The following is a 25,500-nucleotide window of genomic DNA, read 5'->3' as shown; positions in this document are numbered from 1 at the left end:
GTGCAAGAGTTGCTGCGCTTCAAACGGGATGGAACTCTCCCTCTCGACGAAGTCGCCGCTCGACGTCTATGCCGCACACACGCGTGGTACGCCGAGGAGGGTGGTCGGCTTTACAAACGGTCCTTCACCCACCCCCTCCTGCGATGCTTCAAACCTGACGAAGCACAGACAGTCTTGGCCGAAACTCACGAGGGGGTCTGCGGCGAATACATCGGCGGACGAACCTTGGCGCACAAGATACTCCACCAAGGCTACTACTGGCCAACCATGTGCCGAGATGCGAAAGCCTACGTGCAGCGGTGCGGATCGTGCCAGCAACACGCCCGCGCACCCCGACAACCCTCGGTCCCGCTCTCCCCCATCGACTGCGCATGGCCTTTTGCCCAGTGGGGGCTGGACCTCCTCGGTCCCTTCCCACCGGCTTCTGGACAGCGGAAGTACATAATTGTAGGAGTAGACTACTTCACAAAGTGGGTCGAGGCCGAGCCACTGGCGACGATCACGGAACATCAGACGGAGAAATTCGTGTGGAAGAACCTTGTAACTCGGTTTGGGTTGCCCAGGGCCATTATCACCGACAACGGACCTCAGTTCGCAGGCACAAGGTTTCGGGAATTCTGCGCCGGTCACGGCATTCAACTAAGGTTCAGCTCGGTGGCCCACCCTCAGACGAACGGGTTGGCCAAGGTAACCAACCGGTCCATCTTGGATGGCCTCAAAAGAAGAGTGTCAGCGGCCTGATCGATCTGGACGGACGAGCTCCCTAGTGTGTTATGGTCGCTGCGAACCACTCCCAAGACTGCGACCGGAGAATTCCCGTACAGTTTGACGTTCGGAACCGAGGCCATCCTACCACCCGAGATGTCTATCGCCACGCGTCGGACAAGGAGCTACGACGAGGAAACCTCGAACCAGGGACTTCGCGCCAGCCTCGACGTGCTCGAGGAGCGGCGCGCCGACGCGCACCTGAAGGCCCTCTCTCACCAGAGAGCCGTCGCCAGGGCCTACAACAAAAAGGTGCGACCCCGACCGATTATGTTAGGCGATCTAGTCCTACGAAGGGCCGAGGTCAGTGACCCGACCCGAACGAGGGGGAAGCTGGCCCCCAAGTGGGAGGGACCATATCGAGTTGCCGCCGTGGTCCGACCGGGTACGTATCGACTCACAGCAATGGACGGTTCCTCCTTGCCGAGAACGTGGAACATCCAGAACCTCAAAAAGTTCTTTGTCTGAGGTCAACATCCGTGTTAAGCATCTCCCAAGTCTCCCAAGTCGAAGCTATGCAATTTCTGAAGCTCAAAAACATACGAGGAAAGGACCTTTATTTCTGGAGCATGAGAATACAAGAAGACTCTCGAAGCAAAAAGGCACACTGGGAAGATTTTACGAAGCACAGGATTACAACTACGACCTGACCCGAAGACCACAAAAGTTAGAAGCAAAAACGGCTCGGCTGAGCCGACTTCAAGACTGCCCTAAGCCATCGGGGCCCCCGACGCTATTGTCGAAAGGAACTTCCTCCGGCATGTCTACGTCCAAGTCCTCGGGGTGCGAGGTGAAAGGATCCGCCTCGACCCCCAACCCGGGATGGCACGTCCGGAATCGGCCCAGGGCTATCCGGTACCCGTACTCATAGGTAACCTGCCCTGACCGAACCAGCCCGAGTTGGAAGCCGGGGGATTGCTTGTAGGCTTCGATTATTTCCCTCTCCTTCTCCGGTCGCCGCTCCCGCTCGGCCGCCAGGGCTTCCGAGGCCCCCTTCGCGTCGGCCAATGCCCCCTCCAGCCGCTGGGTAAGAGCGACCGCCTCGCCTCGGGCCAGGCAAGCCTCGGACTGCGCCCCCTCCAGGAGCCTTCGGAGGTTGTCTTTCTCCTCCTCAGCCGCCTTCGCCTCGGACCTTAGGCGAAGGACCTCGGCCTCGGTCTCCCCAGCCTCAGCCCGGAGACGCGTCACCTCCGCTTCAAGCTCTAAGGAACGCTGCTCGGCTGCCGCGACCGCCTCAGGAGCTGCCCCTGCACGAACCTCCTCAAGCTGCCTACGCAGCTCGGCGTTGCGATCGCACAAAATACCTAAGGCCCGGCCCGAGTCGCGAACACGATCTGCCAACGCCATAGCGTAGTGCTGACCCTGCGGGAGGAAAGTCAGAACCCTCGGTTGCGTCATAGATCGAAAGCCAACAGTAGAGCACTTACCCACAACAGCGACTTCACGGATTTACCGAGCAGGACATCCGACGGCAGAATATACATTTCGCGAGCCAGGTCGGGATGCAGCCCCCCTCGGAAGAATGCAGCTGCGGTCTCCGCATCGGCCCACACCCGGGTCCCGCGGGTCAGCCCCCCCCAGCGGGCTACCAACCGGTCAGAGGGTTGGCCTTCGGAAAGCTCGCCCATCAAGCGCGCTTGGTAGGAGTCGTTTGGCGGCCCCGCGGGCAGACGGCACAAGTCCCGGATCGAGGGTTCCCGCGGCGCCTTCCCTGCCTCGTTGCTCGGGCCTGCCTCGCCCTCGCCTATCGTGTGAGCCCGACTCTGCCGCCCCCACGCTCTCCTGAGCCCGCGGGGGAGTCGGTTTCTTTGAAGCTCTGACCTTGGCCTTCTTCCGAGGGCGGGCATCCTCGAGCTCCACTGGCGCCTCTCTTGTACCAGCGCCTAGGCCGACCTGACGCCGCGGAGATGCTGCGGACGGGACGCGTCCTCCGCGCACTACAGCAAGTTTCACCATCTCTGCAAAAACACATCGGCCTCGGTGAGCACCCCGAAAGAAGAAAATAAAACATGAGGGCCTACCGCCACCTTCTCAAGGCATACCTCGAGGTACCGGGCTCAAGCCCGCCTCGACCAACCACGCCTCGGTCATCTTTCGGATGACTCTGGAAGATGGGAGGATCTCCTTCAATCTTCGAAGGGCTTGGAGCTCCCCCTCATCCAAGGCCGGGACATTGTTATCGACTGCGCGCGCGGCCCACCGGAGCCCAAAGCTCCAACTCTCCGGATGGCAGACATAGAAGAAGCGCTCCTTCCACCCCTTGTTGCTGGAGGGAGCCCCGCCGACCCGGAAACCAGGTCGGGCAGACAAGTAATAGCCCCCCGACCCCCTGGACAGGCGAAAACAGGAAAGGAAAAGAGACCGGCTCGGGGTGATTCGGGCGAAGTAGCATTCCCCGAGGAACGCCACCAGGTAGCGCCAAGAATTCGGCGCCATCTGAGAAGGGGAAATGCGCCACCACGCGACACAGGAGGTTATGACCGAGTGGAACGGTAGGCATAGTCCGGCTTCGAAGGCATCTATGGTTAGGGCAAAGCCCCTAGGAATGGGATCATACGCCCGCTGCCCCGGCTCAGGGGCAAGGAGCGAGAACTCCGGCGGGATACCATAGCGGTCCCGAAGGAGCCCCAGCGACGACTCGCTCACAATGGAGTCGAGGTCGTGCGGCCACATCAGCGATTCAAGGGCTTTGGTGGCTCGTTCCTCGGACGACGAGCGGGGGCTCGCCAACGCCACCTCACCAGCAGCACCAGAAAAAGGAGGCAAAGAAGGAGACAACGACGGAGGGGAAGCCATCCTTACCGAGCTTTTGGGAAGGCAGGGCGACTGAAGAGTGCTAGGTCGAGTCACCCAGAGAAGGGGTTGAAGCAAATGCAGGTACCAAGAAGTGAAAGAGACCGACGGAGCGCTATTTATAGCCTGCTTCCCGCCGAAGCGGCGACCCTTCCCCTCCTGAGATATGCTGCGAAGACGCAAAGGCCGTATCGCCATAACTTCGGCTGGTACAGCTCTTAATCACAGTGCGGTGCGAAGTACGGAGCCCCTAATCATGTCAACCTCGAAAACCGACGACGCCCGAAAGGCGTGGCCCTTTGATCTTCCCCAGGCAAAAGGCAACCCGGCTGACTGCGCCCGCACAACGGTCAAAAACGACCAAAACACCGATCGAAAGCCAAGTATCGCCTCGTCCGTGTTACAACCGGGGCCATCGCCTCGGTTACAGCCTGCCCGAACCGAGCGCCTCGGCTTTACGCCATCCCGAGACACACCTGAGCGGTCACCCCGCCCACGTTGTGCTCCTCGGCCCTCAGCTTTACGCATCCCGAGACACACCTGAGCGGTCACCCCGCCCACGTTGTGCTCCTCGGCCCTCAGCTTTACGCCATCCGGAGACACACCTGAGCGGTCACCCCGCCCACGTTGTGCTCCTCGGCCCTCAGCTTTACGCATCCCGAGACACACCAGAGCGGTCACCCCGCCCATGTTGTGCTCCTCGGCCCTCAACTTTACGCCATCCCGAGACACACCTGAGCGGTCACCCCGCCCACGTTGTGCTCCTCGGCCCTCGGCCCTCGGCTTTACGCCTCCCGAAGATCACACCTGCGCGGTCACCCCGCCTACGTTGTGCTCCTCGGCCCTCGGCTCTACGACTCCCAAAACCACACCTGCGCAGTCACCCTGCCTGCGCTGTGCTCCTCAGCTCCAGTACCCCCGAGTCCAACTCTGCTCATCTTCCTGACTAAAGTTGCGCACCTCGACCTCGTGCTGCTCGAGATGCGTTCGCGCGACCGGCTCGTCTGCACCATGCCCCTCGGACCCGCATGAACAGCCTACCCGAAGTAGGAAGCCATGCATCGGACTCCCTGCATGAAAAACCGACGCATAGCTCCTTTTAGGGGGGGCATATGATAGGGGTAAAAAACTGGCCTGACGTAACACCCCGGATTTGACGTAATACACCCCCCACGTCGAACGCCCTGTGCGGCACACTGCCCCAGAACGAACGTTAATAACGACGCGACATGAGCCCAAACCCACCGTACCCAGACCCCCTCGGCTGACCGACGCTCCCCTCACCCTGCCGAAGCTCGGCTCTCCATGCAACGTCCACGACGACAGACGCCATCAGAGGTACGGCCCCCCTCCTGCAGGATGGCCCATCAGGTAACATCAAAACCCTTGTATAAATACCCATCGGACATGGGGGAAAGGGGGAGGCCAAAAAACACGATACTTCCCCGCACTGACTTGATCGTCGGAGGGGTCGGGCCGAGCTACCGACCCGACCTGTGTGCAGGTACCCGACCGCTGTTAAGCCTGCTCGACAAGACGGAGTTCCCCGGCAAGATCCCCCGCATCCGTCGCCCCGGGACTTCAAAGGGAGTCACGTTTGATCCGAGTCATTTGGAGCCCTGAATCAGCCGCGTCAACCCCGAAGTCGCGACTAAAAGGTTACTTACCGTAACACCTGTCATCATGGAACTGCGTTTCTAGGGATTCACTTGTAAGATATCAAGTAGGATTTAGGTTATCAGCATCCTCCAATTATGGAACCCATATCCCCATTGGCCCGACCTCCACTTACAAATACAAAACAAGTTAAGGAAATTTATTGTTTCCGAGTGGATAAGACCAACGCAATGCACTAAAGTGACCTGGTAGTATCAGATGACAGTAGAAAGCAAGTCTTTGCACGATTTGTTTGGAGAAAACCAAGACAAACGTGACCAGGAAGTATCAGATGATAAGGATCACTAGCTAAAATGTACTTTGGCTCACATACATTACCTTCACAAATCTGGATAATATAATGCGCAAGTAAAAAAGCCAGCTGTAGAAGAAGCAATTGCCCAAAGCAAAACAAATATCACTGGTGATGAGGGCAATAATGGCGACAGGATGTGAATGACGTCAGCCACCCTGTACCAATGCCTCACGCCCCGGTCAACGAAGCCCTGGGACGCCGACCCAGGCGCATTAACGCCCGGACTGGCCCCCGTCCGTCACAAACAACGCCACCACCCCTCGGCCAACGAGCCCGGCTCTGCGCCTTTTGGGCTCGGTCAAGGGTACGGAACACGCCCACCGAGACGCACCATACCCTGCTGCAGCTCGGCCTCCCACGCAGCCCCAATGGGCGTGTCAGTCGCAACGTGAGGTATTCACCCAGGCCCACCTATAAATACCCCTGAGTCCTAAGCCAGGGGGAGGACACACTCACAAACCACACTTGCATGGAGGCATTTCGTCCTCCAAAACCCCCTCCACATCTTCCTCTAACTTGATCGTCGGAGGGGTCGGGCCGAGCTTCCGACCCGACCTGTGTGCAGGAACGAAGACGAGGTGGCCTCTTCCCGGCGCTGCTGCGGAGCTGCCGACCCGATCTACCGCCCCGAACGACCGATCCCGATCGGGAGACCCCGAGGGAGCTGCGCCCGAGATCCTCGACATTCCGAGCCCCAGAACCGAGCCGCGTCGGCCCCGAGGCCACGGCTTAAAAAGTTACACACCGTAACATTTTGGCGCTAGAAGGAGGGCCCAGCATGTCGAGCGATCATCAGGATGATCGTGCCAGACTCGCCATCGGGGAACCATTCCCGACCGAGGGTACGGGGGAACTCCCCCCTCTCCAAGGATCTCGGGAAGAGCGTCCCGCTACGGCTTCAGAGCGCTACCGGCGGATCTTCAACGATCCGGGCCTATCGCCCCCCGACGGAACCACCGGCGGTCCGCCGCCCGTATCAGCCGAAGCCTTCCACGGCCTCACTCACTAGGTCCAGCTACTCACTGACATGGTGCAAACTATTGTCCCCCTTGTCTCCCGTCCATCTCGGCCCCCGAGCCCCCAACTGTTGTACCAACAGGGGGTCCCTAGTCAAGCTCCCACCCCCCCTCGAGAGCCCCCCGCTTCACCTCGGGTGCCGCTATCTCAGCCCCGAGAGCAGGCGGCGATCTGCCCGGAAGGCCATTCGGAACCAGAGGCACTATCCTCGAACTCTGCAGTATCCCTCCGCGCTCAGTTGCGCCTCGTCAACCAGCGGCTTGACAATGTGCAAAGGGAAATCCGTGCCGGGCCACCAGGGGAGCCCACGGAAGGCCCGCATCAGGGGTCGCCGTTCGTGCCGAAGATACTGGAACACGCCATTCCCCCAGGCTTCCGACTCCCCCCCCTGGACGCTTATGACGGCTCCGCCGACCCGGCCGACCACACGGCGGCCTTCCGCGCGCAGATGTCGTTGTACGGGACCTCCGACGCCTTGATGAGCAGGGCATTCCCCACCACGTTGAGAGGGCCGGCCCTCGCGTGGTACGGAGGCTTGAAGACTGCGACGATCGCCTCATTCGACCAGCTCGCCAAGGACTTCGAGCTCCACTTCATAGCTAGCGCTCGCCCGAAGCCCTCCATGGCGTTCCTCCTCGGGCTTACCCAGAAGGAGGATGAGCCCCTCTCCCTTTACGTAAATCGCTTTGCTACAAGGATCCGGGAACTCCCGGACGCTCACCCTTCACTGTTAATGCAGGCGTTCGTAACAGGCCTGCGTCCCTCCCGACTCTTCTGGTCTCTCGTGGAGCGACCTCCTACCTCGGTCCTCGAGATGCTCCAGCGCGCGAACCAGTTCGTGGAAGTCGAAGCCTGGACGGGGGGGAAACGGCAGGAACACAAGAGGGAAAGACCAGAACCGGCTCAGGGACAGCTCCCTCCCAGACGCAAGCTCCACCAACCCAATCCTCCCCTGCTGAGACCCCTCCCGCTCCCAACGGGTGCATCCCGGACGGAAATTTTTCTCCAGATCAGGGAAAGGGGAATGCTCAAAACCCCTTACCCGATGAACAACCCGCGAGAGCTGGCCGATCGGTCCAAGTACTGCCGCTTCCACCGCCAAAACGGACATGACACTGAAGAATGCCGCGAGCTCTCGCGGCAAATCTACAAACTCCGCCGGGAGGGGCGCCTCGACCCCCACGTTCAGAAAGGCAACATCCCCCCGCCTTGCCCAGACGGTCCGACCGAGCGCCTAATCAACGTCATCACTGGCGGCCCAGCATCCGGAGGGGATAGCATGTCTGGAAGGAAGGCCTACGCCCGCTCGGCCAGGGACGAGGGTCCCCATGGAACCCCTGACCCCCGGGTCGCATTTCCCCCCGAAGACGTCGAACGACTGGAGCACGATGACGCGCTAGTAATAACCGCCAGAATCGCCAATGCCCAGGTAAGAAGAATTATGATTGACACAGGAAGCTCGGCGGATATACTATTCCACGACGCCTTCCAGAAGCTGGGACTTACGAAGCAAGCCCTGAAACCAGTCCGCTCGGACCTCACCGGGTTCACCGGCAACTCGGTTTCGCCATTGGGATCTGTCACACTACCTCTGACGCTGGGGACACCGCCCAAGACTAAAACGGTGATGTCGACCTTTCTGATAGTAGATCTTCCTACAGCGTACAATGCCATCCTCGGCCGACCTTCCCTCAACAAAAGCAGGGCCCTGGTCTCCACTTACCATCAGACAGTGAAATTCCCGACTCACGCGGGAACTGGAGAGGTCTAGGGAAGCCCTCGGGAATCCAGGCGATGCTACCTGACGGCGGTCTCCCTACACAATAGGCCAAAAACCGAAGCACCCCTGGACGATCCCAGAGAATTGAAACGGCCAAATCCACATCCCGAGCCGTCGGCCCCAACCTACGACGTGTCACTGAAAAAGGGACGCCCGGACCGAACCATTAAGGTCGGGACTGACCTACCCCTGGACGAGCGGGAACAACTCGTCGGCCTCTTGCAAGAGAACGCCGACGTCTTTGCTTGGTCGCCATCCGACGCAGCAGGCGTGGACCCAAAGGCAGCCCAACATCACCTCAACATATCGCCTGATGCCCGCCCGGTGAAACAAAGGCCGCGACCCCAGGCCCCGGACAGGCAACAAGCCATCCGTGAAGAGGTAGAACGGCTCCTAGCGGCCGGCTTTATAGAAGAGGTCAAGTACCCACAGTGGCTATCCAATGTAGTTCTGGTAAAAAAGCATAATGGGAGCTGGCGAATGTGTGTTGACTACACCAGTCTTAATCAGGCATGCCCAAAAGACTGCTACCCCCTTCCAAGGATTGATCAGCTCGTGGATGCAACCGCAGGGCACGCCCGACTCTCATTCATGGACGCCTTCTCCGGATATAATCAGATCCGAATGGCGCCTGAGGATCAGAGACACACAGCCTTCATCACCAACCTCAGGGCATACTTTTACAAAGTGATGCCGTTCGGGCTAAAGAACGCGGGCGCAACTTATCAGAGGACCATCAACAAGATATTCGCCCAACAAATAGGGCGAAACCTAGAGGTCTATGTGGACGACATGATTGTAAAAAGCCGGGTCTCGCGAGATCACCTAACGGACCTATCAGAAACATTCGCCACACTCCGAAACTGCGGCCTTTGGCTCAACCCTGCAAAGTGCGCCTTCGGCGTTAGTACAGGAAAGTTCCTCGGATTCATTGTACATGAAAGAGGGATCGACGTCAACCCGGAAAAGGTCCAGGCGATCCTCGACATGCAGGCCCCTTGGACGATCAAAGACCTACAGCGACTAAACGGACGGCTGGCCGCCCTATCCCGATTCTTGTCCCGGTCGGGTGATCGCTGCCTCGCCTTCTTCCGTGCAATAAGAGACCCGAAGAATTTCCAATGGACGCCCCAGTGTGGGGAAGCTTTCCGACAGGTCCAGCAACATTTAGCCAACCTTCTGCGCCTCACTTCAGTCACTACTGGAGAAGAGCTCGACGTTTACCTAGCTGCCTCACAGCACGTAGTCAGCTCGGTCCTCATCAAGACAGCCGGCCAACAGCTCCCTGTCTACTACACCAGTCATGTCCTGAGCGGGCCCGAGGAGTGATATCCTCCAATCGAGAAGCTCGCCCTCGCGCTCGTGCTGGCGGCCCGAAAGTTACGCCCCTACTTCCAAGCTCCTCCGATCAAGGTAATCACCGACCAACCTCTCAGTCAAGTACTGTCCAAATTCGATGTCGCAGGGCGACTCCTCAAGTGGTCGGTCGAGCTCGGAGAGTTCGACATCCACTACACGCCCAGGACCGCCATCAAAGCACAAGCACTGGCCGACTTCATCTCAGAGCTCGCCCATCCCGAAGGGTGGCCCTCCAGTGAACTAGGCGGAACGTGGGTCCTACAGGTGGACGGCTCGTCCGCTTCAACTGGGGCAGGCGCAGGACTGGTGCTGTCGGCCCCCGATGGGCAGACGTTCGAGCGTTCCCTCCGCTTCGGGTTCCATGCCACCAACAATGAAGCCGAGTACGAGGCACTCCTGGCGGGGCTCAGACTATCCCGCGAGATGCAGGTCGACGCCATCAAAGTCCTCACCGATTCGCAACTGGTGACCGAGCAACTTAACGGCGGATATGTGGCCAGAGAACCCACCATGGCAAAGTACGTAGCGGAGGTAAAAAACTTAGCCTCCTGTTTCGCACACTTCACGATATCCAGGGTGCCAAGACATCAGAACGACCGTGCCGATGAGCTGGCCAAGCTAGCCTCGAAGCGACCTCCGGGCACCACCCACGGTATCGAGGAGCTTCCCTCCCCCTCTATCCCGATCGCGTGTGTTTCGGTGGCCGACTCCCGAGCCACCTGGGTAGGGGACATGCTGCGCTACAAACACGACGGGACCCTCCCCACCGACGAAGCCGCAGCTCGACGTATTCGCCGAAATCATGCATGGTACTCCGAAGCGAACGGGCGGCTGTACAAGCGGTCTTTCTCCCACCCTCTTCTGCGGTGCCTCGAGCCAGAAGAGGCGGCGACTGTCTTGGCCGAGGTCCACGAAGGGATTTGTGGAGAGCACATCGCCGGCCGAACCCTGGCCTGCAAAATTCTCCGCTAAGGCTATTACTGGCCCACCATGGTCCAGGACGCGAAGGCCTACGTACGGAAGTGCGGCCCGTGCCAAAGGCACGCCTGGACCCCCCAACTGTCGGCGGTGCCGCTCTCCCCCATCACCTGCGCGTGGCCGTTCGCGCAATGGGGGCTGGATCTCCTCGGCCCCTTCCCCCCAGCCTCAGGGCAGAGAAGGTACATTGTGGTCGCAATAGACTACTTCACCCGATGGCCGGAAGCTGAACCCCTGGCGGCGATCACCGAGCAGCAGATCAAGAAGTTCATATGGAAAAACATCGTGACTCGGTTCGGCCTCCCCAGGACCATCGTCACGGACAACGGGACCCAATTCGCCGGCAAAAGGATTCAAGAATTCTGCGCTAGCTATGGAATCCGGTTAAAACACAGCTCGGTAGCCTACCCCCAAACGAATGGGCTGGCCGAGGTAACAAACCGATCTATCCTGGACGGGCTCAAAAGAATGGTATCAGCTTCCCGAACGGCCTAGGTCGAGGAGTTACCCAGCATCTTGTGGTCCTTACGGACCACCCCCAAAACAGCCACCGGGGAATCACCCTACAGCCTCTCGTATGGGACCGAGGCCGTCCTACCCCCCGAGGTAGTATTCCCTACCCCTCGAGTAGAAGAGTACCTCGAGACCACATCGGACCAGGGGCTGCGCGCCGGCTTGGACCTGATCGAAGAGCGGCGCGCCGGCGCACACCTGAGGGATCTTTCTTATAAAAGAGCAGTTGCCCGGGTGTACAACCGCAGGGTACGACCTCGGCCTATTAAAATGAACGACTTAGTCCTACGAAGGGCCGAAGTCAGCAACCCGACCAGGGCCGGGGGGAAGCTGGCCCCCAACTAGGAAGGACCTTATCGGATCATCGAGGTAGTCCGACCAGGCACATTCAGGCTCACGACAATGGACGGGTCCCGCTTGCCAAGAACATGGAACGTCCGGAACCTTAAGAGATTTTTTGTTTAGAACAATGGGGAGATCGCGCCGCCAAGCGAAGGGCCTCTTTGGCCGGACAGTACACGAATGGTAGAAAGCTTCCTTTATTTCAAAAATGGAGAAATACAAGACTCGGCACCCAGAGGAAGCACAAAGGCTCGGCGCACATAAGTCCGCAGCCCGTCCTCACTGCCGGGGGACCTCCAAGCGGTCGTCGAAGGGAACCTCCTCAGGCATGTCCACACCTCGGTCTTCGGGGTGAGAGTTGAAGGGGTCCTCATCCACCACGAGACCAGGATGGCGAGCACGGAAGCGCGACGTAGCGATTCGATACCCATATTCGAAGGATACCCGCCCCGTCCGCGTCAGCCCGAGTTCGAACCCTACCGACTTCTTGTACGCCTCGATAAGCGCCTTGTCCTTCAGGGGTCGAAGCAGGGTCTCCTCCGCCAACGCCTCCGAGGCCTTTTTCACCTCGGCATTTGCGCCCTCCAGCTTCTTGCTAAGGGCACTCGCCTCGGCCTTCACCAGACGGAGCTCGGTCCGTTCTATCCGAATCAGTTTTTGAAGCTCCCCGTTGGCCTCCGTCATGGCGTCGTTGGCCTCTTTGGAGGCCTTAAGCTCCGACTGGAGATGGACGACTTCTGCCTCAAAGCCCGAGGCACGCTCCTCAGCAGCCGCCACAACCTCAGGCCCGTTTTTTGCCTGAATCTCCGCCATCTGGTGGCCGAGCTCAGCGTTACGACTAACGAGGCCCCCGACGGTTCGGCCGGCATCCCGCACCCTGTCCATCAGGGCCGTCGCATAATGAAGACCCTGCAGAAGGAGAAAAGTGTCAAGGAAGTCGGCACCGAGCAGCCAAACCCCAAGAGAAAGATATACTTACCCAGACCAGCGACTGAGCAGACTTGTTGAGGAGCGTTTCCGAGGGCAGGGTGTACAAATCCCGAGCCAGGTCGGGATGGAGCGCCCCTCGGAGGAACGCCGCAGAGGGATCCCCTCCGGCCCACACCCTATCCCCCCGGAAAAGACCCTCCCAGCGGGCGACCAGGGGCTCGCGAGGCTCGCCACGCGGGATCTCGCCGACCAGCCGCGCCAGGAACGGCTCCCCATCCCCAGCCGGGAGCCGGCACAAGCCATGCACGGAGACGGGGTGGGGCCCCTTCCCCGCCACGCGCCGATTTGGCCCGACCCCGCCCGGACGGGAGCTCGTTCCCGGCCCCTTCGACGCGCATACCTTCGCCTTCTTTGAAGGGCGCCCGTCCCCGACCTCCAAGGGGGCACCCTCCGTACCGGGTTGTGGTTCGGTCACCAGCGCCGAAGGAGGGGGTGACGATTCGGCTGCCAAAGCCGGTTGTGGAGGTTGTGATTCGGTCGCCGGAACGGGGGGAGGAGGCCGCAAGGCGGTCTCTGGAGTCGGGGAAGGAGGCTGCGACGCCGGATTCTCCAGGAGCGTCCAAAGGTTCACCATTTCTACAGAAAATGGAAAACATCAGTGTCCGAAACCAGCCACACAAAGACCCGACACAACTGTCACTCACATACCCTGAGGCACCGGGCTAAGGCCCGCCGCGACCAACCACTGCTCGGTCATGGTCCGGATGGCCTGCGACCTAGGGAGAATCTCTCTGAGCCTCTCCCGAGCTTGGCGATCCACTTCACCCAAACAAGGGGGGGTGTTGTCAATCACCCTCGCAGACCACCGAACCCCGAAGCCCCAGTCCCGTGTACGGCTGACATAAAAAAACCTCCCCTTCCATCCCTTGTTATTGGAAGGGGCACCCCCAACGCGAAATCCACTCCAAGCCGTTAAGAAGTAACCCCCCGAGCCTTTGCAAAAGCGGTAACAGGAAAGAAAGAGGCTAAGGGTGGGGGTGATATGGGCATAATGGCACTCCCCCAGGAATACCACTAGGTAACGCCAGGAGTTCGGCGTTACCTGAGACGGAGAAACCAGCCAGAAGGACAAACAAGATACAATGAAGGGATGGAGGGGGAAACGCAAACCCGCCTCCAGAGCATCAAGGGACAAAGCGAAACCCTTCGGGATCGGGTCATACGCCCGCTGCCCTGGCTCAGGTACACTGAGGGCATGATCTCCCGGGATGCAATAACGTTCGCGGAGTCCCCCCAGCGAGGGTTCACTCACAGTCGAGTCAATATCGTGCGGCCACATCAAAGCCTCAAGCGACCGCGCCACCTCCTCGTCAGGGGACTCGTCGAGGGTCGAAGGAGGACCGCCCCCTCCAGCCCCAAGCACGGAAGAAGAAGAGGGAGAGGAAGACGGGGAGGAAAGTGAAGAAGGAGAGGACGGCATCTCGACTGACCTCGAGAAGAAGACAAAAACCGGGAAGAAGCTCGGGGACACAACGGCGGGGCTCGAAGGAGGAAGCGCAGCAGCAAGGGAGTGGAGGAAAGGATAGGCGCCCAAACGATTAAAGAAGACACCCCCCCCCAGAGTCAATGCCTCATCGTTTCCCGAGAATGGGCGGCAGCGCACTCGCGCAAAGGCGCGGCCGTTACGTCACATCGAAGAGCGCCCAAAGGCGCCCCGAATTAAAGGAATGGCCTGACGTGGCGCCACCCGGAGGACGAGGTGCCACCCAAGGACCTCCTCGACCTCAACGCCCGGAAACGTGCAGAGAAAGTAACCCCCGTCCATGAGGCAACAGTCAACACGGCAGCTTTTAAGAGCCGCCACGTCCGCTCCTCGGCCCCTCGGCTTTACGCCACCCAAGACATGCTCGGCCGCTCCTCGGCCCCTCGGCTTTACGCCACCCAAGACATGCTCGGCCGCTCCTCGGCCCTTCGGCTTTACGCCACCCAAGACATACTCGGCCGCTCCTCGACCCTTCGGCTTTACGCCACCCAAGACATGCTCGGCCGCTCCTCGGCCCCTCGGCTTTACGCCACCCAAGACATGCTCGGCCGCTCCTCGGCCCCTTGGCTTTACGCCACCCAAGACATGCTCGGCCGTGCCTCGGTCCCTCGGCTTTACGCCACCCAAGACATGCTCGGCCGCTCCTCGGCCCTTCGGCTTTACGCCACCCAAGACATGCTCGGCCGCGCCTCGGCCCCTCGGCTTTACGCCACCCAAGACATGCTCGGCCGCTCCTCGGCCCTTCGGCTTTACGCCACCCAAGACATGCTCGGCCGCGCCTCAGCCCCTCGGCTTTACGCCACCCAAGACATGCTCGGCCGCTCCTCGGCCCATCGGCTTTACGCCACCCAAGACATGCTCGGTCGCGCCTCGGCCCCTCGGCTTCACGCCACCCAAGACATGCTCGACCGCGCCTCGGTCCTTCGGCTTTACGCCCCCCAAGACGTTCTTGGCCGCTCCTCGGCCCTTCGGCTTTCCGCCTCCCGACACACGCTTGGCCCCTTCTCGGTCCCTAGGCTTTGCGCCGCACGGGAGGCCATCCCCCTTCCGCACCCCTAGGGTCTGTGACTCCGCAGCCGACCAAATCTAAAACGAAAGCCATGCCTCGGACTCTCGCTACGACTGCCGACGCATAGCTTCTTTCCGGGGGGAAATATGATGAGGGCAATAATGGCGACAGGATGTGAATGACGTCAGCCACCCTGTACCAATGCCTCACGCCCTGGTCAACGAAGCCCTGGGACGCCGACCCAGGCGCATTAACGCCCGGACTGGCCCCCGTCCGTCACAAACAACGCCACCACCCCTCGGCCAACGAGCCCGGCTCTGCGCCTTTTGGGCTCGGTCAAGGGTACGGAACACGCCCACCGAGACGCACCATACTCTGCTGCAGCTCGGCCTCCCACGCAGCCCCAATGGGCGTGTCAGTCGCAACGTGAGGTATTCACCCAGGCCCACCTATAAATACCCCTGAGTCCTAAGCCAGGGGGAGGACACACTCACAAACCACACTTGCATGGAGGCATTTCGTCCTCCAAAACCCCCTCCACATCTTCCTCTAACTTGATCGTCGGAGGGGTCGGGCCGAGCTTCCGACCCGACCTGTGTGCAGGAACGAAGACGAGGTGGCCTCTTCCCGGCGCTGCTGCGGAGCTGCCGACCCGATCTACCGCCCCGAACGACCGATCCCAACCGGGAGACCCCGAGGGAGCTGCGCCCGAGATCCTCGACATTCCGAGCCCCAGAACCGAGCCGCGTCGGCCCTGAGGCCACGACTAAAAAAGTTACACACCGTAACAACTGGTAACCAATATAAGCAAAAGTGCTCAAACCATCTTTGACTATTAAGGACTGAAAATTAATTCCATGTGTTTGAGTTGAAACATCTGTTATTGTGCTAATAAACATAATATGCTTTGTTCTTTTGTTTCATCACGTATGGAAGCTTCTGATTTCTCTCATCCTATTTGAGCTTGCTTTCCTATTTACATGTTTATTCTCTTTTATGCATACTCCTCAAATAATGACATTTACAATATAATCAAAACACACTCAATTGCATAGAATCTCCAAACTTGATTCCAGAGAAGACACTAGGTTTAGTGGACACCAAACTCCTTAGGAATGATGAGGATTAAATAATCTGATTCAAATAGGTCCAATTCTAACCCTACATACTATGATCTACATGTACCTGACAAAATGAAAGCAAATGAGAAACTTAAAAGGCTTCAGCGAAGAAAAGAAAATTGATTACTTTGGTAAATCAAGAAGTTCGTTAGCATCCATGGGAACGGTCTTCGTCATCATAGCAACCGCCCAATCGCCCAAGGGGGCCAAGAAGCCAAATAAAACCCTTCTCTTCGCGGCCTAAGCAACAGGAAGAAGAAAGGTTGTCGATAGCGAACGCGACAATATATTTCCTTTTTTCGTTTTCATCCCCCTCGATCTCGAATCGGACGGACGAGTTCTCACTTCGCGATCCAGATGTCTGCGGCGGCTATCGCCTGCAGTAGAGGCGCCGCCACGTTCGGGTTTCGTTGCTGGTCGCTGATGCGGCTGCCGGCGGCGCAAGTCGGGTACCCTCGGTCCAATTTATCGCTGCTGCAGCGCTTCACTTCGGACGAGAGCAACGGGAGTAGGGCTTGCCTTATCGACACGCTCGCTCTGGTACTGCGCTACCTTATCGGTGTTCGACTGATGGGAGGGGGTCTTGGTTGCGCTACAGGTGTTTGTGTTTTTGCTTGTGTAGGTCAAGAAGTTGGAGAAGGAAGGGGTCCCGTCGAAGCAAGCGGAGGCCATAACGAAGGTTTTGAACGAGATCGCCCACTCCCTTGGGTCCAAGCCCGAGATACAGAGGGTTTGATCTCTTTTTATGTTTCTTGAGACCTTTTTCATATCAGTTTAAGTAATTGAATGCTCACTATATATTAGTTATTTCTATTGTGAATTGACAAACTGAGCATGAGTTTTCGGTACATCCACTGTGAGAATAGTTTAAAATGAGTCTAGAAACTTCAATCTATGTTTAAGTTATTGATTTAGTTTGGATAGATTTGATCACAAGTCTGTGTGGTAGCATCAACAAGCATCTTTTTTGTTAGTATAGCTAATATTGCATGCACAAGTGTTTCTAGCTATGTTTTTGTTATGCTGCAATTTTATGAAGTGACGCATAATGCATGAAAATTTATGGCAGACTTCCAGAACTGATACTTTTCTAGCTTGAAAAAATTGAACAATTAGTGTGTATTTTTTCCACTGCCATTTCCACCAATGTCAGTAGCTTTGCTACTACCGATATTTGTTAAGAAGTTGTTTTACTAAACACTTATTTGATCAGATAATCACTTCGAAGTTAACAGACCTTTTATGATTAGACATATCGCAAGCATTTGCAATCATTTCCATAAATATTCTTCCCAAAGGAACGTTTCAGAAATTTTTGATGAAGACACCCTAAAGTACTTGTGAACATGTTGAACTTTATCATGCCATATTTGAAATTAGCAGTTTCAACAAGCTTGGACATCAAAGCATGGAATTAATATCATTCAGTAAAGGTACATCTCAATTGGATTGTGAACATGTTAGTCAGTCTTGTGATGTATCAACTGATAGCTGATTTATCTATTATAATACTACATGAGGGTAACAAGTTTGTCGATTTACAGTTCATTAGGCACTCTGTTCAGATTCTACTCTATATACTCTTTTTTTTTTAAACTTATGTCATATGATTGCAGGATCAACACTATCCAATGCTGCAACGAGAGACTGAAGAAAATCTTCGAGTTGATATCAAGAAAATGCGTAGTGAACTTAGGTCTGGTTTGCATTGAAGTATATAACAGATTAGTAAGCCAATTATATCCAGATTAATACTTCTTTCTTTAATTTAAACTCACTGTCTTAAACAGATATGAAATCGACAAGGTTATTGCTGGGCAGCGCTTGGATCTAATCCTCAAGAGACGGTAAGGGATGTTAATGTCTATTTGATAATGGAATATGTGGTGATATCTCAGGCTGAATTATTGTCCATATTTGTTACAGAAAATACACCTTTTTAATTTAACAACTAGGTTAACCATGCTAGTTCAGATGAAGAGTTCATGTTGTAGGTAACAAAAAACAAGAGTTCATGTTGATTTGAATTCTGATTTATCATCAAGACGTTCTGGTCTGAGTGTTGCTAGATCACTGTGCTAATGTTGATCCAATGTTTCATTTGACTTTGTTCATTTTTTATCACCTTTGTTATGCCTGGAGCAAACAAATAGGACTACCATCAGTAGCATCGATCAATGATTATGTATGTGCTTATTGCAAGTAGCTTTTCATTTTTAATGTGCTGTACCGGATGAATGTAGTAGCTTTAATTTTAACTTCTTTTTTCTAATTGTTTAGGCGCATACGTCACAAGTTACGTGACAAGTTAGCCAAACAAAATGCAGAAACCACAAAACTTATTACCAAAATCGAGAAGGTAAGTTTCCTAGATTAAGGAAAAAAAAAATTACTGATAATTCTGTCCGTAGTTTTTGGTTTAGTATGTCTAAATTTGGTTTATCTTTGTAAATTTTCCAGGAAATCCTTGCATTAAGGGCACAGCTAGACGCAGCAAAATATGATGCCACAAAGTTCTGCATCGTTACTGTTGTTTCTATATGTGCTGTTGCTTGTCAGATTGCGGCTCTCACGTTCAGTCCCTCGCGTGTAGAAGCGGCTGAGGAGATCCCCAAGGACAAATGATTGATTTACCAATTCTAACCCTACATACTATGATCTACATGTACCTGACAAAATGAAAGCAAATGAGAAACTTAAAAGGCTTCAGCGAAGAAAAGAAAATTGATTACTTTGGTAAATCAATAAAAATCTGCTACGGGAACGGGTGGAGAAAGTTCGTTAGCATCCATGGGAACGGTCTTCGTCATCATAGCAACCGCCCAACCGCCCAAGGGGGCCAAGAAGCCAAATAAAACCCTTCTCTTCGCGGCCTAAGCAACAGGAAGAAGAAAGGTTGTCGATAGCGAACGCGACAATATATTTCCTTTTTTCGTTTTCATCCCCCTCGATCTCGAATCGGACGGACGAGTTCTCACTTCGCGATCCAGATGTCTGCGGCGGCTATCGCCTGCAGTAGAGGCGCCGCCGCGTTCGGGTTTCGTTGCTGGTCGCTGATGCGGCTGCTGGCGGCGCAAGTCGGGTGCCCTCGGTCCAATTTATCGCTGCTGCAGCGCTTCACTTCGGACGAGAGCAACGGGAGTAGGGCTTGCCTTATCGACACGCTCGCTCTGGTACTGCGCTACCTTATCAGTGTTCGATTGATGGGACAACTACCTTAGGGCTTCCCCCAACCTGCAGTTTGCTGTGGTGAGAGGTTGACAGCCTCGTGCGCCATCATAAGTACACACCCTGGAAAGGCAGGCGAAGGCAAGTGAAGCCCATCGACTCCGACAGCTCATTAGGTGAGAAGGAAGGAGATATAATACTCCATTGGGACAGAGAGACGCCCCTATTCTTTCTTCTCTGGTCCCATTAAAGTCAGCAGCGCCACTTCCATCATGGGGCGTCTGAACCCAGGCAAGCTTCATGGGGCCTGATGAGGGAAATAATGGCAACAAGATTGACTGACGTCACATGTCCCATCACGTCTCAGCACCTGATCAAACTGGTCAACACATTGATCGAGGCACCATTAATACCAATCTATCCCCTGTCAAAAGTCAAGTCTAACACGCTGACCGAGGCACATTAATGTCGACCTGCCCCCTGCAAGTGGGTAGCTTAGGAAGCAGATTGCTTCCCTATAAATACCCTCTCGCTCATTAGAAGAAAAAGGGACGGACAGAGAAACACTCCCTCTTCAACCACCCTCTAGTTCATGGGGGACTCGGAAGACATTTGAGAACACTTCTGCTTCTCTTCCTCCAAAACCCTCTCCACATCATCGCTAACTTGATCGTCGGAGGGGTCGGGCCGAGCCTCCGACCCGACCTGTGTGCAGGAACGAAGGCGAGGTGGCCTCTTCTCGGTGCTGCTGCGGAGTTGCCGACCCGATCTACCGCCCCGAACCACAGTGCTCGGCCTCCAGGAAACCCCGAGGGACGTCTCCCGAGATCCTCGACATCCGGACCCTAGAACCGAGCCGCGTCGGCCCCGAGGCCACGGCTTAAAAAGTTACCTACCGTAACATTTTGGCGCTAGAAGGAGGGCCCGGAATGACAGTACGTTAGCCTTCTCTTGGGTTGCTCCACTGCAGCCGACCTGCACCAGCAGCAGCGACTTCTAGGGCTCCACCGCGACCAGCCCGCGCGCCTCGGCTTCTCGGCCCCACGCGCGCGGCCAGACCGCGCGCCTCGGCCCCTCGGCCCCACCCGCCTGGACCCCTCAGTCCCACGCGAACAGCCCGCCCGCGTCGGCCCCACGCACGCGAACAGCTCGCCCGCGTCGGCAATCCGCACGCGAACAACCCGCCCGCGTCGGCACCACGCGCGCGAACAGCCCACCCACGTCGGCACCCCACGCGCGAACAGCCCGCCCGCGTCGGCGCCCCGCGCACGAACAGCCAGCGCAGCTTGCTGCCTCGGCCCCTCAGCACCGTGCGCAGCCAACGCTGCCTCGACCCCTCGGTCGCACGCGCGCGGCGAGCCCGACCGCGTCTGTCACGCCCCTCCAAAATATCGACAATATTTAAAATTTTCATCACAACAAACCCAGGATCCAAACACACATTTGAGGTCACTAAGAAAACATTCAGATCAAAATTTCACCTCTATAGTCTATAAATTCATAACCCTGTGCAATTCATAAACATATCACACATCACTCGATAATTCATACAATCTGAACTCGACTCATCAAAATAATAACCACAACATAAATTCACAAGTGGGGAAGTCTATACAGTCACCAAACCAACGATTACCATAAGATCATATCATTACATGAATTTAACTTAACATTCCAAAATCCTATACATGAGGGATCCTTTATCTTACACAAAATCCACAGGTTTAGATTCATCGTCACATTTCATAAGATGCAGAGTATCTTATACAACAAATACACATATGCTAACAAAGATCTGCCCAAAATCTTCTAAACTTTCCACCGCCTCAGCCCAATCTTAACATTTAAGCAAGCAATACGCTATCCTGAAAAATTTATCAACAAACGGGGTGAGCATAAAGAGCTCAGCAAGTGACTAACATATCCATATCAAAATAGTACAATTTCCAAAGAGATACAGTTTCAAAATACAAGGCAGAATATACGATTTCGTAGACATAATATCATTAAGAGCAGAAACACAATGGTCCTTTCAATCTTACATATTTGGTTCCTGACAGATGGGGCATAGAGTAATTGGAGCATATCAGTAACAAAGGAAACATATCGGAGCTTATCAATGGCATATAAAATGTTCCGAAGCATATCAACGGCATGTGAAACATTTCGAAGCAAAATAATCAGTGAATGAAGCATTTCAGAGCATATCCAAAAACAAATATCGTACAGAAGCTCAAACGTCGTCCTTGACGTTGCAATCATATCATTCTTATCCAGAGCATGAACAGAAACAACTCACCAAAACTCTGGATGTCATATCAAACATATAGAAGGTGTAGTGGGATCTCAGTCAGAATGTGATTCATCCATTTCTGAATGACCACCTGACAAAAGTCTCCTACGTTTGGGAGCTCCATCCACCCACGTCTAGGTGAAGTCAGAGGGGGCCGACAGAGCATCGCAGGCTCTAAGCACATACCCTTTACCATTTCTGGCAAAGGTCCAGAATATCCCACAGAGCGGGACCCCACATAGCAGGTAATAAGCGCATACCCTTTACCATTTCTGGCAAAGGTCCAGACAATCCCACACACCAGAGTACAAGAGGGCAGTTTTAACAATAAGTAGTGTTAATGTAAACACCTTTTTCTTAGCCGTGACCCGGGGGGGGCGTCTCGGCTCGTTCGGGGGTCCGAATGGCGGGAATCTCCCTGGGGCGTTGCTCGGCTCCACTAAGGAGGTCGGGTGCGGCCTCGGACTCGGGGCGTCGCTGCGACTCCTCCCGGGCGGGGACTTCTCGCCTGCACGTCCGGACGGGGGGCCCGGGCTTTGTACCTGCATAAAGGTCGGGTCGGGGTGCTCGACCCGACCCCTCCGACGATCACTGTTAGAGAATGATGTGGGGGCCTTTTTTGGTGCAGGGAGAGTTTCTCTTTTCTTTCTCCCCCCTTCCCCTTTCGCTCGGGGACGTTTATAGGGGGGGCTCGGCCTTACCGGGCGTGCCATCGCGTCGGTCGGGGCCGTACCTCTGATGGCGTCCGACATCGTCGAGGATGTTGCGTGTGGGAGCGGGGATCGCAGGGTATGGGCAAGCTTCAACCGTTACCTGCTTCTGTCCCGTCCGACTGTGCTGGGTCAACCGAGGGGCTGTGGGCTCAGTGAGGCTGACGTCCGGACGCGGGTCGTCACCCTCGTTGCTTCCCCTTGGGCGCCGCGCTTGTCCACGTGCGGGGGATGTTGCCGGGAGTGGGGTCTGCCATTTTTTGTCATATCATATTCCCCCCCCAAAGGAAGCCATGGCTCGGCATCGGATGGAGGGGATTCGAGGCGTGGCTTTGATCGGTAGGCGGTGGTTCTCTTCGCAGTTCATGATTGAGACATATGTCCGGGGCGGAAAATCCGCGCTGCGGAGGCGCTTTGGGTGACGTGCGGCCGAGGAACACGTCTCGGGCGGGCTGGCCGCGCCGAGGAGGTGGTCTCGGGGACATGCGGCCGAGGAGCACGTCTCGGGCGGGCTGGCCGCGCCGAGGAGGTGGTCTCGGGGTCATGCGGCCGAGGAGCACGTCTCGGGCGGGCTGGCCGCGGCCGAGGAGCACGTCTCGGGCGGGCTGGCCGCGCCGAGGAGGTGGTCTCGGGGTCATGCGGCCGAGGAGCACGTCTTGGGCGGGCTGGCCGCGGCCGAGGAGCACGTCTCGGGCGGGCTGGCCACGCCGAGGAGGTGGTCTCGGGGTCATGCGGCCGAGGAACACGTCTCGGGCGGGCTGGCCGCGCCGAGGAGGTGGTCTCGGGGTCATGCGGCCGAGGAGCACGTCTCGGGCGGGCTGGCCGCGCCGAGGAGGTGGTCTCAGGGACATGCGGCTGAGGAGCACGTCTCGGGCGGGCTGGCCGCGCCGAGGAGGTGGTCTCGGGGTCATGCGGCCGAGGAGCACGTCTCGGGCGGGCTGGCCGCGGCCGAGGAGGTGGTCTCGGGGACATGCGGCCGAGGAGCACATCTCGGGCGGGCTGGCCGCGCCGAGGAGGTGGTCTCGGGGTCGTTCCATCGTTCGCATACAAGCCCATGTATGAGTACCAAATTCTTCGAGCTAGCAATTCCCCTCACCTCTGTGAGCTTTGCACAACTCTTTTGGTCGTTGAGCAACTCATTCCACTTTGCATGGTCTCATCCTTTACCAAGCGCCTCGCTTGCCTTGAGCACCATCAAGTATAGTTGTCAACGTTGAGCCGTAGCTCAAACACAGCCATCCCAACCTTTGTGCGCTTCACATTCTTCCAAGCTTGTCTGTTCTCGTGGTGCCTCTTGCGCGAAGGGTTGGCCATTCCTCTGAATGCCAATCTCAGATGCCCGCTCCTCTGAGCGACTCCTTTTCCCTACATCTCCATGCCTGTTTTCCCCCAAACGATCGCGCGTGTGCTGACTGCCCTCAACGCAGTCCCGCTAGGTCCCCCACGTTTGCATGCTAAGTGTTTCTATGAGTGCTTGTCCCGCTCTGATACCATCTGTCACGGACTTAGCTGGTTTTGCCTAAGTCGTGCGGCACCCTTGCGTGTCCGTCCGCAAAGGTCAGCCTCCCCGAAGCCTCCCATGGTCCCTTAGGTCCCACAAAAGAGAGAACAGGACAGAGAAAAGGCCTCACTCGGGATCCACAAGCAAACATCTCCGAAAAACACTTTATAGACAATGCAAATTACAAACAGACCGTACAAGCTCTGAACAGTTGCACACAAAGGGTAAAATGGTCCATTACAGACCGAAAAGCTCTCGCGCGTGTCCACATGACACAACCTTTATTTACAAGCCTAAAGAGGCCACAAACTTAACTCAAATGGGACTTTGAACCCTTCGGCCGCCCCTTTACATTCTGTACAAGGCATGAACATGCCAAAAGACACGGACACACATAAGCATTACATCCAACATCTTGTTTAGAAGTTTGTCCGTGACACCATGGAACAACATGATCCTACTCTTGCCTCTGCAAGAGTTCATGTCCTTGACCTCTGTCTAGGGAAAGCACTATGCCTCTGCTCCATGTTCCAACTTCTCTGCTGGCTCCCTTCATGCGGCTTGGGTACTTCACCAAGTTACACCCAAGTTGCTCCGCTCCTCGTTTTTGCATTGAGTCGATGGTGGCCCACGCGCCCACCATTCCACGGGTCAGCCCTCCCTTGAGTCCGATCTCCATATCGACTCTAATTGTGACTTCATTTAAGTTGCTTCAGGTCGCTCCCCCACTTGATCTCGCAATGCATCCACCAATGCATTCTCTCGAGCGAGATCATGCAACGACTCCTCGCCGCTTGCTCAGTCCATCGAGCTTCGTGGAGTTGTTGTTTGTTGAGACACTCCTCTTCAACATGTGAGGTCCATCTCCCATGATTCTCCCTCTGGAGAGCCGAGACTTATCCCTCCTGGATAACTGTCCCGTTGGAGCAACATCTCTCTTCGTTTTGGAGACCACCATCCCCTTGGACTACTCCGATCTACTGAACAAAGTGTGCATTGTTCTGCCTCTTGCAAACGTACTTGCTAGATTGCGCCTCCACATCAATACAGCCACCGCTGCACCCCTCAAGGCCTAGCAACATGCTGAACTCGTTGCACACTTCAGCCTCCTACGGACGTATCCTTCGCATGCCGAAGAGAAAGTTTTAATGCTCCATTGGCACCGAGTCTCGGCCGCCTTGGGATGGCCACGAACATTCCATCGTCCGCATACAAGCCCATGCATGAGTACCGAATTCTTCGAGTTGGCAATTCCCCTCACCTCTGTGTGCTTTGCACAACTCTTTAGGTCGCTGAGCAACTCATTCCACTTTGCATGGTCTCGTCCTTTGCCAAGCGCCTCGCTTGCCTTGAGCACCATCAAGTAAAGTTGTCAACGTTGAGCCGTAGCTCAAACTCAGCCATCCCAACCTTTGTGCGCTCCGCATTCTTCCAAGCTTGCCTATTCTCTTGGTGCCTCTTGCGCGAAGGGTTGGCCATTCCTCTGAATGCCAATGTTAGATGCCCGCTCCTCTGAGCGACTCTTTTCCCTACATCTCCATGCTCATTTTTCCTCAAACGGTCGTGCGTTGCTGACTGCCCTCAACGCAGCCCCGCTAGGTCCCCCACATTTGCATGTCAAGTGTTTCTATGAGTGCTTGTCCCGCTCTGATACCATCTGTCACGGACTTAGCTGGTTTTGCCTAAGTCGTGCGGCACCCTTGCGT

The 25,500-nt window shown here is 56.1% G+C and overlaps 1 protein-coding gene and 1 long non-coding RNA gene across 2 annotated transcripts; both read left to right on the top strand.

The window, feature by feature from the left end:
• Positions 1-15,861: 15,861 nt before the first annotated feature.
• On the top strand, positions 15,862-17,813 carry LOC135666272 (uncharacterized; the record flags this gene model as incomplete). Its single annotated transcript, XM_065177838.1, has 3 exons — positions 15,862-16,662; positions 16,745-16,852; positions 17,739-17,813. Coding segments are annotated over exons 1-3 (366 nt in total), but the record flags the coding sequence as incomplete, so codon positions are not given.
• Positions 17,814-19,361, top strand: LOC135666166 (uncharacterized). The gene is made up of 3 exons (XR_010509719.1): positions 17,814-17,969; positions 18,403-18,481; positions 18,583-19,361. It is a non-coding gene; the product is annotated as an uncharacterized LOC135666166 (long non-coding RNA).
• Positions 19,362-25,500: the final 6,139 nt, after the last annotated feature.

This window comes from Musa acuminata, unplaced genomic scaffold, assembly GCF_036884655.1.
Source record: "Musa acuminata AAA Group cultivar baxijiao unplaced genomic scaffold, Cavendish_Baxijiao_AAA HiC_scaffold_1077, whole genome shotgun sequence".
Taxonomy (NCBI): Eukaryota; Viridiplantae; Streptophyta; class Magnoliopsida; order Zingiberales; family Musaceae; genus Musa; species Musa acuminata.
This window is presented reverse-complemented; position numbering and strand designations above follow the sequence as displayed.